Below are 19,590 nucleotides of genomic sequence, written 5' to 3' on the forward strand. Positions count from 1 at the left end.
TTCCTAAATCCAACCAATTGTATTTTGAAAAGCACCTATTGACCTGCCCACCCACTTCCCTAAACCCAACCAAAAAAAAAGCAACCCAGTTTTAAAAAGCAATACAAAAAAGAAAAGCTGCTTTCTGATTAATACCACATTTTCAGATTTTACCACGTTCTCACCATGTTATTTACTTGTTTATTTAATTTTTTGGTTGCTTTTGTCTTGCGTGCTTTCTGGAAACGTTCTACACCAGACTCAAACTTTGTTGCCGTGGTCAACTCTGCTCTGCATCTAAAGTAAGCCAAACTGGTAACAGTGGGAAAGCCGTCCATATTAAGGTAATCAGTCAGTTGGTCAGCGAGAAAAGGAACATCGTCATACCGCCCCCTAGCGTTTGTTTGAAAGATGAAAAGCGGCCATAAGTACCTAATGGCTACCTAATTTGAGATCTCCAAAAATGTATATAGGGGTAGATTTTCAGAATGAGCCTATTTTGCAATTGTTTCATGTTCAATCCAGTTAAGTTAACTGACTTGAATAACATAAACACATGAATGAATTGTGTGGACCCTTTTTTTTAGTGTGCAGTATATTCACACTTTGCCATTTACAATCCATGTACACATACTGCACTGTTTGGCTAATGTTCAGAGTCAGAAAGATGTTTTTAACTCTTGAGTGGTCTTAGCATTCTGTGCACTTAGAATTCGCTTGTCCTACGGAGTCAAAAACCTCTGAAGTTAAGCAGCTAAATTTAATTTCAATTCTCTTTTTTGAAAAACCTCATCATTCATTACACGTTCTGTGCATGTCTACATTTGCACTAGTCAGTATGCAGTATTTCACCAATGTTTGTTGCAACATAGGCTCATTCTGAAAATGTAGTTCTATATAAATTTCTGGAGATTGCGAATTATGTAGCCAGAAGTTTGTATGGCTGCATTTCATCTTTAAAACGAACGCTACGGGGCGATATGTCGCCGCTCCTTTTCAAGGTTACCCGCTTACCTCCATATGGACAGCTTTTCTGCTGTTACCAGTTTGTCCAGTGGCTTACTGTGTACATCAGTTTGTGGACTGGAGTTGACCTGGATGACTGGGTTTGAGTCAGGTAAAACAAAAACAAAGCCAAAAAAAATTGCGGGTCAATCGCTGATTTTGAAAACACTGTCAGTTGGTTTTAGGGAAGGAAGAGGGTGGGTCTGTTGATCAGTCAGTCAGTCAACAGCGGCCTCTGGTGGATTTAAGCAAAAAGAGCTGTCGCGAATGGCACTCACAAGAGAAATTTGAGATCTCAAAAAGAGAACACAGCGGCCTCCGGTGGATTCGCGAAAACAAAAACTGCAATATACGTATTTGGCACTCTCCAGAAATGTATATAGGGGTACATTTTCAGGATGAGCCTGGGTTGGTTTAATCAGTTGGCAACAGTTAGTTTTGACTCAAGTAAAGATTTATATTTGCTAATGCTAAAGGTACCTGCATAAGTCTAAAATGCTTTTAGCGAGACAGTATTCATAAAAGTTAAAGCAGCGTATTTCTATTGTGTGTGTGTGTGGTTGGGTGTGTTGAAGTGTTCATGTCTGTTATTTTTTAAGGTGTCAAAATTGACTCCTAGGATAACTATTGTACCCGAAATGTGAACAGCATTCGTGAAAAGAAATAGAAAATGTTTCATTGTTAGAAAAAGTAATCAAACTTTAAGATAAAAAAACATAATGTAGTTATTTTGGCGACACAGTGGCTCAGTGGTTAGCACTGTCACCTAACAGTAAGAAGGTCGCTGATTCGAGTCCCATCTGGGACGGTTGAAGTTTCTGTGTGGAGTTTGCATGTTCTCCCCATGTTGGCTCTGGTTTTCCCCACAATCCAAAGACATGCACTATAAGTGAACTGGACTAACTAAATTGGCCGTAGTGTATGAGTGCGTGTGTGAATGAGTGTGTATTGGTGTTTGCCAGTACTGGGTTGCGGCTGGAAGACCATCCGCTGCATAAAATATATGCCGGAATAGTTGGTGGTACGTTCCGCGGTGGTGACCCCTGATTAATCAGAAACTAAGCTGAAGGAAAATATATGAATTTTTCATTTTTTTTTTTGCTTTAAAATTTTTCATGGGTTATTTTTGTCCTATAAGTTAACAGAAGGGGTAAATAATTTAATATTTTATATTCAGTATGAATGCATTAAATTAATCAAAATGCATTAAATTGATCTTACATTTAGGATACAAAGATACAAGTAAATATGAGCTATTTAAAAAAAAAATTTTTTTTCAGTTTTCACTCACTTCATTCTCTCCAAATCCAACGGTATCTCGCACCAATTTAAAACTTTTTGATTCAGTGGCTAACTTGTATGAATTTGTACGATCTCATAGTGCATTTTAGCCGGATTTGCTCATCCCCCAATGATGGTTGGGTTTAGGGGTGGGGTTTGGTGCCACACCTCCTTTTAATAGTCCTACATTTCCGTCGGCAGGTTTAGTCACTAAGCCATTAAACTGACAAAACTTAAAATAGTTACATTGCAGATCAGGTCAGGCTGCCAAATCTGACTTCTTGTGGTGCAGTACTAAATTTCTGAATAAAAGTCAGTAGGTGTTGTAAGTGGGGTGTACTTTGAGAGGAAGTGGTCTGGCAAAAACCTTCTCTCACTATGTTCATACTGCATTATATCTCCCATCACCCGTGCAGACTGGTCTGAGGACTGTACTAGACGTGTGTTAAAAAAACACGCAAAAATGCTTTCAAGTGAGCAAATAATTCTCCAATGTGAAAAACATTCCCTTCTCTCAGTGACCTGACACAGTATGTCCTTGTGCAAATGCAGTTGAGAGCATTCAGCTTTTGTGCTCAGATTTTAGGGGAGAGACATTTGGTCCTGATTCTGACATCAGTGAACGTCATTCTTTTAAATGGTTCTTTATAAAAGTCTTTTTTGTAAAATTGCTTTTCATTCAGTGTGTAACAGCTCTAAGTAGACGAAAACATTAAGATCTTTTTTTGTAGACAGACAGGTATGATATTAAAAACAAAGATCAATACAAAGAGGGTAATTGTCCTGAGAGCCATGAGCTCGATGGAGCGAGTGTTTACTAGTGTGAAGTCTTGTGAAAGAGCTCCAGATGGAATAATTTGTTTTGTGTCCACCTTATGATTAAAGGTGTTGCATGTCCGCCGGTTATTGCCTCTGAATGAGTGACTTTTAGTTACTTGTACATTAAAGGTGCAGTAGATGATCTGCCAAAATGCTAACAGCTTAGCATATTATCTTTGGACAAAGGGAGGGACTGTGATTTGAAGCCACGCCTCCTGAAATTGCGAACGCGCGCACCGTGTCACAACAGCAGACAACCCACTAGTTCATGTCATTCGCCAGTTAGAAATGTAACAGTTAATTAGTGTTTGGTGGGCGGCTTGCAAGAATTACATTTATTACTTACCCACACTTACATGCTATTTCAGAGCGAATATTCAGAGTAGCATGGTAAACAGAATAGGGAGGCTGCCATTGTTCAAAAGTGAACCAATGTGAATATAAAAGCAACTTCAGCTCAATAAAGCAGGTTAGGCAGAATAATGCTATTTACTGATGTTTTGTTGTTAAACTAAATATAAATCTACACTATCGATGACCTTATGAAACTGAAAATAGTCACATCAATCTTTCACCGGGAGATTTCAGTGGCTAAACAACACTTCTGTGCATATAAGCCATTCATAACAGAACACAATCTAACATAAGCTTAGCATGACTAAAATAGTTCAAAAACAGAACATTACCTGTCTAACAGTAATACTTCAGCTTTGATGTCCAATCAAATCTGCATTTGTTGACAGACAGTTTAAGCTACTTATCGGAATTATGGGAAATGTCGGCCTGACAATATTTAATTTGATCAACATTTTTTTAGTTTTATGCCTTTTCCAGAATATAAAAATACATATAAGCACATTTAGATCATTTACTTTAATCATTATCATTGTACTGTAAAGAGACTCTTAACCAGCACAACAAAACATGTTTATAAAGACAGTCACCTACTGCACCTTTAAGGTAGCATTCAGAAAAAACAAAAACCCAAGAAGAAACTTAACACAGAGGAACATAAACAACTTACTGCCAGCTAGCGTTTCAGAAGTGTTATTGCAGAGCAACACAAACACTGCGCAGATGTACAAATACACAACAACGCTCAAGGTAGGTGGCGTGAGTCAACGCAGAAGTATAAATCAGCCTTAACAGTAAAATAAACATGGTACATTTGGATTTTTATGAATTCAAAAAAGATTTTAAAAGTTATTATAAAGTTTAAAATTTATAAAGAGATTATAAAGTTATGGAAAACATTAAATTTCCACTTATTTATTTACACATGATTTATAGTTACAATAGTATAGTTAGAATAGCATTTTAGTATGAAAATATTATAGTATTTTATTTTCTCGCTGCAAACTATTAATCTCTTTCCTGTTGAAAACAAATTGCCTTTTAGAACAGCTTTCAGATTTCAATTTCATTTCATCACGTTTTCCTTCGGCTTAGTATCTTTATTCATCAGGGATCGCCACAGCGGAATGAACCGCCAACTTATCCAGCATATGTTTTACACAGCTGATGACCTTCCATCCGCAACTCAGTTTAGTTTATTCTATTCATCTATACCGCATGTCTTCGGACTGTGGGAGAAACCGGAGCACCCGAAGGAAACCCACACCAACAATGGGAGAACATGCAAACTCCTCACCCAAACTAACCCAGCCGGGGCTCGATCCAGTGACCTTCTTGCTGTGCAGTGCAAACCACTGAGCCACCATGTTGCCCAGATTTCAATTTTACATCGACAATGCCATAACAATATATTGCTTTTGTTATTTTGAAATTAATTTGTTGAAAATATGAAGGAAATGTTATCAAACAATTTTAGAATATAACAAATGTTATCTTTTAACTCAATCTCAAACCTAGTAAGCCCAGTAAATACAAAGAAGCAGAATTTTCTTTATTTTTCCCATAGCTTTGTATAATTGCTATGACTTGCGTGTGAATCTTACTGCTCTTTGCTTTAAAGGATGGTGCAGCAGTTTGCGGTGGATTTCGAGAAGTGCATCGAGGGTTCAGGAGATCAGGTGGACACGGTGGAGCTTTCCGGAGGTGCGAGGATCAATCGCATCTTCCACGAGCGCTTCCCCTTTGAACTGGTTAAGGTAAATTAATCATAACTACAGCATACTGATGTTCTCTGAGAGCAGTGGCCATACTTTTCGAGTATATCTCACATGCCTGATAAACCATACGCTCTACGATTGAAGACAAACTATGTGTTTTTCTGTTTGCTGATGATGACTAGATGGAGTTTGATGAAAAAGAGCTGCGGAAGGAGATCAGTTACGCCATCAAGAACATTCACGGTATCAGGTGTGAAGCCTCTACATCAAACACACACACACACACACACACACACACACACACACACACACACACACACACACACACACACACACACACACACACACACACGCACACTTGTTTCTATATCCCAGTGGGGACTCTCATAGACGTAATGACGGTTCTATTCTATCCTCTCACCCCAACCTTACCCCTAAACCCAACCCTCACAGGAAACCTGTGGGAAATGTGATTTGTTAATGATAATATTATAATGGATATGATATGATGGATATGGATTATATCCATAATGGATATCCAAAAATATCCATATTATAATGGATATGATAATATGAAATGATATGTTAATTATGATTAAGCGTCGTTTTGAATTTGAATAAACCAGCTTAATAGAAGTCCTAAGTCCTACCTATGTCATTGTTCAACTAAGTGTTCCTATAAACCACATATACCTGTACACATACACACACATTAAGCAACTCTCCTGCTCTGAGATCAAACTGTCTTTGATGGCGCTGTGACATTCAGAGCACATGCATGCTAGAAATGAAGTACGGCACTGCGAGAACTGTGCCCTGAAACATGAAGTGCAATGACAAATTGAACTGCATCTATAAAGCACATCATTTAAATCTATGACTGTGTCTGTTCATCTCTTTTACTTTTTCAGGACCGGTCTGTTTACTCCAGACATGGCTTTCGAGACTATTGTTAAACGGCAGATCGCCAAGATCAAAGAGCCATGCCAGAAATGTGTAGACCTGGTCATCACCGAGCTGGTCAATACAGTCAGGCAGTGCACAAAGAAGGTAAACATTACTGGAGGTTTTTTAACATTAATTCCTTTATTCTGCAAGGCATGCACTAACTTAATTAAAAGGGCCAATCCAAAATCTTTAGAAATGTCAACACTAGAACTTAATGTCCCAGATGAGCCCCCTCAAAAGTAATATTGTTTGTAATAATACAATTTTGCACTAACTTGATCAAAATGGACACATTTATAATGCTTATCGAGGAGAGTTGGAGCAAGGGGATTGGCTGAAACCAGAAAAAAGTTGCAGAGCATGAACCAATGCTATCTCTGAAGTATAACACACTAATTTACATAATTATACTTATAATATTATAATAACTATAGCCAAACAAAAATACTCAAACACTGGGAATGTTAATGTCCCGGACGAGCCCCCGATCCCCCCCCCTCCCCTACGAAAATAATATTGTTCGTAATCAGGGCTTTACATTAACACCCGCCAACCCGCCAAAGTTGGGTAGATTTGAGCTGTGGCGGGTTAAACAGATACCTCCACTAGCCACTTTGGCTGGTTGAAGTTTATTTTAAATAATAGTTTTCTTAAAAGCAGGGTTCAGCAATAAAGATGGCTCAATATTCGTGGAAATGTCATCTTAGCAGAAGCAGCACGACAGACAAAAGTAACGTTCGCACAAGCAAAAGAAAGCAGGGGAGTACTAAATGAGAGGATGATCACTCGCGTGCACAGGTAATTTGATGCGCGCGACTGTTTAACAAGCATGCGCGATCACGTTTCCTGGCACGAAGAAACCGTGCCTGGAAACACAACTGCTGCGATTGATTCTCTTTAAAATAGACTGGACAAAAGGTGATAATCGTGCACCCACAATCTTGCTGCTTCCAAAAGCTCTGGATGTTTTTAAAAAAAGTCTTTGAAAGCAGCAGCAATTGCCGGTTTTGTTTGAACTTTTTTGAACAGAACAGATTATGGGCTTAAGGTTACCAGTGTGCACTTGATCATCCTTCCATTGGTATGTTTGTCACCTGCTTTTTTTTTTTTTTTTTTTTTTGCTTAAGGTTATTTTTTTAAATATGGTTTAATAATTATTGTTACAACAACATTGCTTTAATAAGAGATTAACTCCCCATGTGTGTGTAATGTGTAGAAAACTGGTGATCTGAGAGACCTTTAGCCTGGACAGAGGCTACTGTGCATTGTTTTAGGTACATGGAAATATATATATTTTTTAATGGAATAAAAGTATAATAAGAGCATATACAGCTATGTTTTGTATGTTTTGACATATTATTTAACAGAAATAATAGATTTATTTTTTATTTTTGGTGTGGTCAGAGATAAATTTGGTAAATCCTTCATTCTGAGCCCTGAAAAGTCCTGTGAAATAAAAATTAATTGCAATGCGACACCATGAAACCACAACCCATATGCTCATGCACATTAAGCAAGTTCATACACACAAAAAAGTTAAATTATTGAGGCATGTGGATATAACACAATGTCTAAATCAAGTAATTTTAGCATGTCAAAGTCATATTAATGTGTATAAAATATATTTTCCCAACAACAAAAGTGTGGCTAGTGAAAATGGTTAGTGGCTAGTAAAGTTGGAAATCTACTAGCCATAGTGGCTGGTGATCAAAAAAGTCAAGCCCTGTTCGTAATAATAAAATTTTGCACTGACTTGATCAAAATGGACACATTTATAAAGCTGTTATGAATATATATATATATATATATATATATATATATATATATATATATATATATATATATATATATATATATATATATATATATATATATATATATATATTATCTAGAGGTATTGATAGCAGAGATATAAGTATCCAGAGTGAGTCTGGCAAAATGCTGGCTGGCACAGCTTTTAGAGGAGAGCTGGATTTCTGTAGGATGTCATTTTAGCTGTCATTTTGTCCCTTTATATGTAGAGTTGATGTCAAAATTGTATTATTTTATAGTTTTTGCCATGATAACAGTACATGGTATAAAATATTTTGTTTGTCAAGATACTAGTATACAGCTTTAAGTGCCATTTAAAGGCTTAATTGGGTTATTAGGTTAAATACATTAGGCAAGTTATGTTAATTAGACAAGTCACTGAAAAAAAAATCTTAAAGGGGCTAATAATATTGACCTAAAAAAAGATAAAAGTTAAATGATTAGATTATTTAAAAGTTAGATTATGATCAGCCAAAATCAAAGCATGTTAGCCAAATTCTGCCTGTTTAAATTTGTGCCTTTGCTTTGATGACATGCAAGTAAAATTCATAAAGAAAAACACACAGGTCAACATACATTGTTTAAATGTGCTAATTTATTTGTTAATTTGATGTTGATTTACGGATGAAAAAATTGCATTTCTCTCAAAAACAAAACACCCAAACACGTGTTTCAATTAGTATTGTATTGTCATGTAAATAATGCAGAATCATTATGCACAATGAAATGCTTCTTCTAAATGATTATGATTGGCTTCATTGTTTATATGTGTAGTGTAATTACTTGCTTCAATTGTCTATTATTATATATTTTTAGTGTACATACTACCCAGAAAAATTCATCATGATTCATCTCTGAAATCTCTTGTTCATTTGTCTGTGGAAATACATTTTGCTTAAACAATAAGTCCTGCTTCTTGTCTGAGAGCTAGTAGGTAATCCAGTATTGTGTGTTTTGTTTGACAGCTGGCCCAATACCCCATGCTTAGAGAGGAAATGGAGAGGATTGTCACCCAGCATATCCGCGATCGAGAGAGTCGCACTAAGAATCAGGTACAACCCATCGAGCACGCACCTGCCAACCCCTCATATATAAAAACACAAGTGGCTAAACCCAAGCTCTCCACCTTTTTTCTACACATCGTGATGGTTTACTTAATTTAAGGGTGTAAAGATGTTTTTTAGCACTTTTTGCCTCATAGACTTCCATTGGGGACAATGAGGTGCCATTATCATCCTCACATTTAAGATTAAAAGGCAACTGTTAACACTTTAGTTTAGGCCACAATTCACAATATTAACAAACCATTAACTAACACTACTAGCTAAAAAAACTACAAATTAGCTGTTTATAATAGTTAGTATGGTAGGAGTTGGGTTTAGATTTTGGTTAGGATTAAGATCATACTTTAGAACTACTAATGAGCAGTTAATATCAAAATAAAAAGCCTGTAGTTAATACCACGAATTGTGACCTAAACTAAAGTCATACCAAGCAACTTTTTAGAATCAATTAGTTATTTTCAGCAGACCATGGATAACCCTCAAAACGAGTCTTTCCATAGCAACATTACAGACTGTTTGTCCACAGATATGCTTGTGATACTAAAGTCACAACACAATGAGCATTATGTTATTTTCATTACTGATAAAAATAAAGCACAAAGCCAAATGTCCTTCTCACTCAGTTTTCATTGTATATGTTTTATTGGTAGCACATCTTTATTATTTTACACAGAGACAGATTTGTTCCAGTTCTTTTGAATGGATGTTCCCCAAACTTTATTTATTACTATTGTCATGTGCAGAAAAAAGGTGGATAGCTTCAGCTGACAAACTAAGCAGTCAAATGTGTTTTGTGTTTCTTTTTCTGCCTCAGGTCATGCTGCTAATAGACATTGAGTTAGCCTACATGAACACCAATCATGAGGATTTCATTGGCTTTGCAAAGTAAGCACCATTACTGCAGGTATTATCCATTTATCAACATGATTATTATTCGCCACCAAAAAAACACAAACATCTAGATTAGAACGCTCTAGCTTAATCATCTGGTTTGTAGAATCAACCATTGAAATTTGATTGCCAGGCTCACTCATTTCCGCTATGGCACTACGCCACTGCCTGTATCGCCGCCCCTGCCTTTTTTTTTCAAACTTCAAACAAACGTTTCTACGCTGGTGCCGAAACCCAAAAAGAAGGGAAGACATTGCTGCCAGCATGACAACTCTTTCTCCTACGCCTTTTGCGGAAGTGATCCAGGTGCTCGAGGGCCTCCTCCAAGAACAACATCAGGCTCTTATGGACATGCGAGTGGAATAGGAACAACGGTTCCGGGTCCTGTTGAAGCCCAGCAGGATGACCAATGAATAAGAGTGGCCGATCCTTTGTGTACACTCAGCAGCTCTGTGATGCCTGCCGCAGATGGCTGATGCAGGGTGGCCGGACCGTCGACCACCATGGACCCTGTGGTTCTGGGTCAGTTCATCGCCCTCCTCCCTCCCCTGACATCGGAATGGGTCCAGTGCCACCAGCCTGAGAAGCTTGACATCGCCATCCAGCTGGTGGATGACCATTTGGTGGCGAAGTCCAGGGTTGGCGAATTAAGATCCCTGCTGTTCTTCCGTCTCTCTCTGCTCCACCCATTGTCTCACTTTTGAAGCAACTCTCTGGACCAATCACTGAGAGAATACAGGTGTTAATGCAACCCAGGCTCATTTTGAAAACGTAGTCCTGTGGACGTTTATGGAGACCGCCAAATACGTCCAACCAATTTTACTGATTGACCCGCCCTCCCACTTACTTCCCTAAACCCAATCAACAATTTACAAAAGCCGTCCTGATAAAAGAAAAGCCCCTGTCTGATTTTTACCACGTTTTTTGGATTTTACCACATTCTCACCCTGTTATTCACTCGTTCATTTTATTTTTTGGATTCTGTTTTTGTCTTACCTGATTTCTGGAAGCGCTCTTCCATAGACTCAAACCCAGTCGTTGTCGTCGTCAACTCCTCTCTGCGTCTCAAGTCTGCTGACGTACACGACTTGCTAACTGGACAAACTTGTTGTGGCGAGAAAAGCCTCTACACAGAGGTAAACGGTCAGCCGGTAAGTGCCAAAAGGAACGGCGTCATACCGACCCGCAGCGTTCGCTTAAAAAAAATGAAATGCAGCCATTTGTACATCCGGCTACATAATTTGCGGTCTCCAGAAATGTCAGAGGGACTACGTTTTCAGAATGAGCCTGGGTTGCATTAATCATGACACTAATTGACCTACTTTTTTTAGCCACCAGACTCCCAATCTGCTCTCCAATGTTGTGGGCAGTTTGTCCCCGTCCTCCCCGTCACACAGACTTTGTGTAATGGTACAAGACAGTGAAGTTTGAACACTTATTTTAGTGCGCTTTCTCAAACATGTCTCACAGTTATCACACGTTTGATCATTGACTGTAAGTTTTAGTTTCTTTTTTTTATCATTCAGAACATCACAGGAGATGAATTACAACAAAATTACATTGCATTGACAAATGTAGCACTCAGCAAGAGAAAAATCTATCTATTATTCATGAAAAAGACCTTAGCAGCAGAAAAACACTATAAAATTAATTAATTAATTTATACTATTTTGATTCATCTGGATTTGTGTCTTTTTCTCCCTTCAGCGCCCAACAGAGAAGCAGTCAGATGAATAAGAAGAAAGCTGCTGGCAATCAGGTAAGAACAATGGCACAATGAGCAGACGCATCACAAAGCGCTCGGACAGATGTTTGCTGCTTCGCTCAAGCATAATATTTGTGAGAACATCAGCAGCAGGTTTATAATTGGACGCCACATCACTCACTGCCTGTCATGTGAGATTTTAATTACTGAGAACAGGGCTGGGGGTTGTTTTGTAAAATATTTGTGGAAGGTTAGAAATAATGAGGAGTTTCTTTTGTTTCACTGGCAAACACAAAGAGCAACTGGATTGTGACAATAGTTTTTTTCCCATAATTTATTTAAAAGCGTCTACACTGAACATGCAATCGGGTCTAATAATTACTTTTTACTACGGTACACTTGCAGAATTTGAAGTAAGAAATAATGTATGATGTGAACAAAGAAATGCATGGTGAAGTGAATGCTCAGCTAAAGTAAATCTCAGCTTTTTAAAAAATAATCCAATAAAATAGTGTATTTAAATATAGTAACACACACGCTCACAAATATAGTCATTTTAGATTATATTGATGCTGTGGCAATGTACATAAATATATACCAACCAAACAAATAAGTAAATAAACACAAATCAATAAATAAATTAATAAATAAATAAATAAATTAATTAATTAATGAACACAAACAAATAAACACAAATAAATAAATAAATAAATAAATAATAAATAAATAAATAAATAAATAAATAAATAAATAAACAAATAAATAAATAAACACAAATAAATAAATAATAAATAAACAAATACATAAACAAACAAATAAATAAACAAATAAACATGAACAAATAAATAAATAAACGCAAATAAATAAATAAATACAAACACATAAATATATAAACACAAATAAATAAGCAAATAAACACAAATAAATAAATAAAAGTCTTAATAATAATTTGCCAATGTACAATTATTTTAACATATGTAATAGCAATTTTACTATCAGTTAAGCTACACAAATGAATATATACAATGGTCCCTAGCCATAACGCGATTCACCTTTTGCCAAACTTACATAAATCTTCAATCGCTAGCAGTGTGACTCTGAAGTGCAGTACTGTTTGTTTGCAAGTTTTCTCTTCACAATGTCCACGAAACATTATTAAATATAATATTTAGGTGTATTTTATCTTAAGAGTTTTTTTCTATTTAAAATGAGAAAAAAAAGTAAGATATTTAGTAAAAGTAAGATACTTAATTTTTGTTTTACAATGTACACTCAAAAAGGAGTTTTGCTGCCTTTGTCATTTAAAATGAGCTGAATCAACACAATTCTTGAGTTTTTTGGCAAAAAACTTAATTGTTTTTTTGTCAATCCACTTAAATTTATAAAAAATTAGTTAACCTAATCAATTTGTGTTGGGATAACATATATGTATAACATATATATACAGTTGAAGTCAGAATTATTAGCCCCCCTGAATTATTAGCTCCCCTGTTTATTTTTTTCACCAATTTCTGTTTAATGGAGGGAAGATTGTTTTAGCACATTTCTAAGCATAATAGTTTTAAAAACTTATTTCTAATAACGGATTTATTTTATCTTTGCCATGATGACAGTAAATAATATTTGACTAGATATTTTTCAAGACACTTCTATACAGCTTAAAGTGACATTTAAAGGCTTAACTAGGTTAATAAGTTGAACTAGACAGGTTACGGTAATTAGGCAAGTTATTGTATAACGATGGTTTGTTCTGCAGACTATCGAAAAAAAATATAGCTTAAAGGGACTAATAATTTTGTCCCAAAAATGGTTATTAAAAAATTTAAAATTTCTTTTATTCTAGCTTAAATAAAACAAATAAGACTTTCTCCAGAAGAAAAAATATTATCAGACATACTGTGAAGATTTCCTTGCTCTGTTAAAAATCATTTAGGAAATATTTAAAAAAATTAAATAAAATCAAAAGGGGGCTAATAATTCTGACTTCAACTGTATATATATATATATATATATATATATATATATATATATATATATATATATATATATATATATATATATATATATATATATATATATATATATATACAGTTAAAGTCAGAATTATAAGCCCCCCTAAATTATTAGCCCCCTGTTTATTTTTTCCGCAATTTCTGTTTAGCGGAGAGCAGATTTTTTTCAACACATTTCTTATCATAATAGTTTTAATAACTCATTTCTAATTACTGATTTATTTTATCGTTGCCATGATGACAGTAAATAATATTTACTTGATATTTTTCAAGACATTTCTATAAAGCTTAAAGTGACATTTAAAGGCTTAACTAGGTTAATTAGGTAAACTAGGCAGGTTAGGGTAATTAGGCGAGTTATTGTATAATGATGTTTTGTTTTGTAGACTATCGAAAAAATATATAGGTTAAAGGAGCAAATAATTTTGACCTTAAAATGGCTTTTAAAATAATGTAAACTTCTTTTATTCTAGCCGAAATGAAACAAATAAGACTTTCTCGGGAAGAAAAAATATTATCAGACATACTGTGAAAATGTCCTTGCTCTGTTCATCATTTGGGAAATAAAAAATTCTAAGTTGGGCTATTAATTCTGACTTCAACTGTGTGTGTATATATATATATATATATATAAGAAATTATTAGTTTAAACAATAATTTGATATGTATTCGCTAATAATATACAGGCTTTATATGATAATGTAAAATAAAAATAGAAGAGCACTTTTAGCATGTTATATTTAGGCACATTTCACAAATGATTTTATGTCTTGGTTTCATGCTGTGAACTGAACTATCTTCACATCTTTCTGCTATGCTTGTATTCTGTTCATTTTGTCTGTTTTCTCCGCTGCCTTTTTCAGTTTCTAATTACCTGTCTTTGCTTTGCTACTGTTCCTATGCCAACGCTCCTCAGGATGAGATAATGGTAAGTGTAAGTGTGTGTCTGTGTGTGCGTGTGTGAGTGTCTGCTAATGTGCTCTGGCCTTTCAGTATGAATTGATGTGAAAAATAGCCTTACATATTGATAATTATAGTCCTTATACTTGTTTTAAACTACATCACAAATAGCTTATTATGATTGTTAATTAATTCTGTCCTTTTCCAATAAAGAAGAAGGTTTTGTGTCTGTGTGTGATTCAGGGTTTCCGGTGTAAAGTCACTGTCCTCCTGAGAGCTTTATTGCTCTTCTGGTACAAACATGATCTCAAGGAACAAATGTACTGAACAAATAAAGCACACCGTGAATGCACTACATGTTTTTTCCAGGTAAAAGGGGAAAAAATACTGCTAGATGTAAGAAATAAAAAAATAAAAACTGCTAAAAGTTTGAGAAATTGAGAAAAAATTCAATGTAACTATTTTATAAACAAATTGTAGTTCTAAAAAAATCATTGTATTATACTAAACTATAATTGGATATTTATTTGCTATTAATATACACATTTTATATAAAAATTTAAATACATTTTTTAAAAAGGTGTTTGGAGCAGGATAAAAAAATCTGTCAAAATAGACAAAAAATTTAATATTCTGAATAAATAACTTTTAATTTATCCATTTATGTGTGAACCATTTTTTTAAAGAATTCCTTCATCATTAGTTCCAAATGAATTATTTATTTGAAAGAGTTAAATATATGTGACATCATAAAAAAGTTTTGCATTGTACATGTCTTTGCTGTCACTTTCAGTTTTTAACAGATAATGTTACCCCTATTTTGAATCTGTCCCTATAGTGACACATAGGCATTTGTAGCTCTGCCCTCTCTTGAAAAGAGCACCGTCTCATTTCGAATTTAAAGCGACAATCACTAAAACGGTACAATTTGGATCACAGCCTAAAAGGAGCAGTTTCAGAGAGTTTATTTGATTTATATTTATTATTATTTGTTTGATATTTTGAGCTGAAACTTTACAGACACACTCCAGGGACATCAGAGACTTTTCTTCTTCTTTCTTCTTTTACATCTTGTAAAAAGGGGCATATTCAGTCCCCATTAATACATGACATTTAGTCATTTAGCAGACGCTAGAACTTCAAGTATTTGAAGTTTTTTTTTTATCTGATAGCAATTTTATCCAAAATGCCAATGCAAAGTGCGATTATGAACACCCAGCAGTGTCTGACCATATTAAAAACTATATTTTGCACATATTTAATTCTATTTCTGCGAGTGTTTATTTGTTTTATTTTGTACTTAATTATGTGCTTGATTATTGAACAGATGCCGCACATAGAGACAATTAAAGAATGACAATCAGCTTTTATGGTAAATTTGTTTTGGATTAACATCACTGCCTTTTTTTCTTTTTTTGAGTTCGGCTCTCTTTCAGACTAAACAGTTTCAGAAATTTCAATAAAGAAGGAAAAAAAGGCTTTTGTTGTGATTTGTTTTTGTAACATTAATATTGGATTAATGTTTCTTTACAGCCATATCCTGTACAGTTTTGTTGTCTGAGTTTAACAGTCATAACGAACTAAAAAGGTCCCGTGGTCCTCTACACCGGACATGCTAAAAAATTTAAAGAAAAAAAAAAAAATTTAAAAACTCTAAGGGCCCTATCATACACCCGGCGCAGTGTGGCGCGAGGCGCGGCGCAATAGTCTTTTGGTAGTTTCGGCTTGGCGCAAGAGTCGTTTTGAGGCGTTGCACTACGCTGTTTAAATAGCAAATGCATTAGGGCTCATTTGTGCGCCCATAGGCGTTCTGGTCTAAAAAAGGAAGGCGTTCTGCTGACCCGTTGCTATTTTGAGAAACTAAAATAGATTTTTCATTAGACCAAAACTAACCCGATCTAAACTCCGGTGCAGAGTTGCGCCTCGCTTACACACTGCTTAATACGCACAAGAGAGCAATAGGCAAATATCTTTACATATGAAAAAATGTAAATATTAAGGATATATATAGGATATAATAAGAATAGATATAGAATATAAATATAAAGGATTAAAATATTACAAAACATATTATTTTCTAGCCTACATAAATATGAAAAATCACTGCTTTTATGTCTTCTTCATCTCGGGAGGCTTTTTCAGTTCATTCATAACAATTTGCTTTTGTATAATGTTATTCTTATTAGCAGTATTATTTATTATATCCATATTTATATTTGTTTTATTAAAAACAAGCTTAGATTTGCCCACCTGTCAGGTTTTAGACCATATGGGGCACAGCATGTGTTTTAGGATATAACTCGGGTTTTTGAGCAGATTTGGTTATTATTGTTCATTTATTTGTTTGCTGGAAATTAGAACTGAATTTAGAAATAGTTTTGAAACGAATATTTGCGCTTAACAAACGCAATTAATTATTTATAGACTAATTGATGTCTTTGCGTAAAGGTTTCCCTATCCAAGAGCGAATGTGAAAGTAGTTCCATTATCTCTCATTCTCACGCAGTAGATGCTCTGTTTAACAGTTTTCTGTAAAAAAAAACTGATAACTGTTCACTGTTTGCTTGTGAAATGCTAATTTTTTTCCACTTAGACTTACTTTGCGTCCTGTAAATAGCGAATGCGCTCTTGACGCGACGCAGCTGGGTCTTAAAGTGAATGGGAGATGAGACTCTAATTGGTTTATTCTCAAAACACACCTATAACTCATTAAGAAAATAAACTCAACCCTTTTAGACCATGCACCACGGCGCAAGGCAGTTTTCCCATCCTTAAATGAGCAAAAACACATCCTGACACGCCCTGAAAGCGTTTGTGCCCTGCGTTTTGCGCTCTGCGCATGGACCGTCAAAATAGAGTCCTAGGTTGTAGAATTTTTTACCCCTAAGGATGTAGGAAAACACAGATAAAAAAGGGGAAAAAATTATTTGTCTTAGGAGTCTATATCTACCATTTCTTTTACAATATATTGTATAATATTAAAATGTCAATAAAAGTCACTTTGTTAAACTGTTTAATGCTCAACATCAAAATTTTGACAATAAAAGCTTCATAATGCAATTCATATCCACAAGCACTGCAAAAAAAAATGCTTATCTTACTTTTTGTCTTATATTTTTGTCTTGCATCTAGAACAAATATATAAGACTTCTTAAATCAAGAACCATTTTCTTGACAAAAGTCTTGTTTTCACAAATTTTATGTCAAAATCAAGTGAGGTTTTTCCTTAAAGCAAGATAAATAATCTGCCAGTGGTCCAAACAAAGCAATCTTCGACTAGATCTTGAAAATAATCTAAGTAAGAAAAGCAGTTTTGGCAGTGAATAAAAAGAAAAACCTAGTGAAAAACAAATTAATGAGAGCATACTCTGTCATTTATCTCTTAAAACATGTCCTGTTTGCTTGTGTCTAGGTGATCAGAAAGGGTTGGCTCACCATCAATAACATTGGCATCATGAAAGGAGGAGCGAAGGAGTACTGGTTTGTCATGACCGCTGAAAATCTGTCCTGGTACAAGGATGATGAGGTGAGCGAAGCCTCTTTTCATTCAGCACTGCTCTTTATCAGAAGCGCCCTAAAGCGCACTTGTTTTCTTTTCATATTCTCTGTTGCTTTAATATTATTTCCACCAGAAGCAAGGCTATATTTAGTCTGTTCCACAGTAAAAGCATCTTATCGTTGCAGAAAGCGCTTCACTGGATCAGGGAAAGTGAATGAGATGGATGAGGTCATACAGTATGAACGAGTGTGTTATTCTGTTTCTTATTTCAGTAACGGGACAGGCGGTTTTCTGTCTTGAGGGTTTGATTAAGTACAGGTGTTTTGGTATGTTTGCGACCCCCGACTCTCCCGCATTTTTAGTCTCAGACGGAGGTATAAAAAGAGGCAAGCCGAGGGCTGGATGGGGGTTGGAAAGCTGGCATATGGTTTTCATTATTATACATACCAGATTTTTGCTCCAACACTTCAGAGAAAGTCCTCTTGAAACAAAGAAGTTTCTCATTCAAAATGAGTGCTTGTTCAGAAAAAAAGTCAGTTTTGCATATAATTGCTTTTCATTTAATCTCCTCGTTTTTTTTTTTTTTTAGCCACAGGCATGTGCTGCTCGTGCCAAAACAATTTCTTTGTGGTCCAAGTGAGTGAAATAAGAGGCCAAACAATGAAGATTATATACAGGCAAAAGACTTTATTTTCCATCAAATCAGCATTGCAATCTTTCTTTCTTTCTTTCTTTCTTTCTTTCTTTCTTTCTTTCTTTCTTTCTTTCTTTCTTTCTTTCGGTTCTTTTCTATCTATTTTTGTTTGTTTTTTTGTTTCTTTGTTTCTTTAATTTCCATTATTTCTTTCATTTTTCCTTTTCTTTTTTTATTTTCCTTATTTTTGTTGTTTTTTGTTTGTTTCTTTCGTTCCTTATTTTTGTTGTTTATTAGTGTGTTTGTTTCTCACTTTTGTCTTTCCTTATTTTTGTTGTTTATATTATTGTTTGTTTTTCACTTTTGTCTTTCTTTCCTTATTTTTGTTTTTGTTTGTTTGTTTCTTTTATTCTTTTTTCTTTTTCTCCCTATTTTTGTTTGTTTGTTTTTTTCCTTTTAATTTTTTCTTTCTTTCTTCTTCCTTTTCTTTGTTTCTTTCCTTATTTTTGATTATTTGTTTGTTTGTTTGTTTGTTTATTTCTTTATTTTATTCTTTTTTCTCCTTATTTTTGTTTGTTTATTTCTTACTTTTTTCTTTCTTTCATTATTTTTATAGTTTTTTGTATGTTAATTTATTTGATTGTTTTTCTCCCTATTTTTGTTTGAATGTTTGTTACTTTTATTCTTTTTTCTTATTATTTTTGTTTGTTTGCTTCTTACTTTTTCTTTCTTTCATTATTTTTGTTATATTTTTTAATGTTTGTTTCCTTTATTCTTTTTCTCCTTATGTTTTTTATTTGTTTGTTTTTTCTTTCTTTCATTATTTTTTGTTTTTTGTTTTCTTTCTTTCTTTCTTTCTTTCTTTCTTTCTTTCTTTCTTTCTTTCTTTCTTTCTTTCTTTCTTTCTTTCTTTCTTTCTTTCTTTCTCCATGTTTGCTCTACTTTAAATTGATTAAATAAATAAATATA

The 19,590-nt window shown here is 34.6% G+C and overlaps 2 protein-coding genes across 23 annotated transcripts in view; one reads left to right on the top strand and one right to left on the bottom strand.

Moving 5' to 3' along the window:
- dnm1b (dynamin 1b) overlaps positions 1-19,590 on the top strand; it is a 72,705-nt gene that overhangs the window by 20,985 nt on the left and 32,130 nt on the right. For 14 of the 22 annotated variants that reach the window (XR_015489888.1, XR_015489887.1, XR_015489885.1 and 11 more), the window contains exons 8-14: positions 5,060-5,195; positions 5,339-5,406; positions 6,068-6,206; positions 8,882-8,968; positions 9,795-9,865; positions 11,579-11,642; positions 17,901-18,014. Coding sequence is in view for 6 of the 22 variants with exons in the window: in XM_087251043.1 (XP_087107169.1) it covers positions 5,060-5,195; positions 5,339-5,406; positions 6,068-6,206; positions 8,882-8,968; positions 9,795-9,865; positions 11,579-11,642; positions 17,901-18,014 (679 nt within the window). In the remaining 16 variants the exon portion in view is untranslated. 22 annotated transcript variants of the gene reach the window in all.
- Positions 1-19,590, bottom strand: part of LOC147844485 (uncharacterized) — a 133,884-nt gene that overhangs the window by 4,896 nt on the left and 109,398 nt on the right. The gene's annotated exons all lie outside the window — the stretch shown is intronic.

This window comes from Danio rerio, chromosome 5, assembly GCF_052040795.2.
Source record: "Danio rerio strain M-AB ecotype USA chromosome 5, GRCz13ab, whole genome shotgun sequence".
Lineage (NCBI taxonomy): Eukaryota > Metazoa > Chordata > Actinopteri > Cypriniformes > Danionidae > Danio > Danio rerio.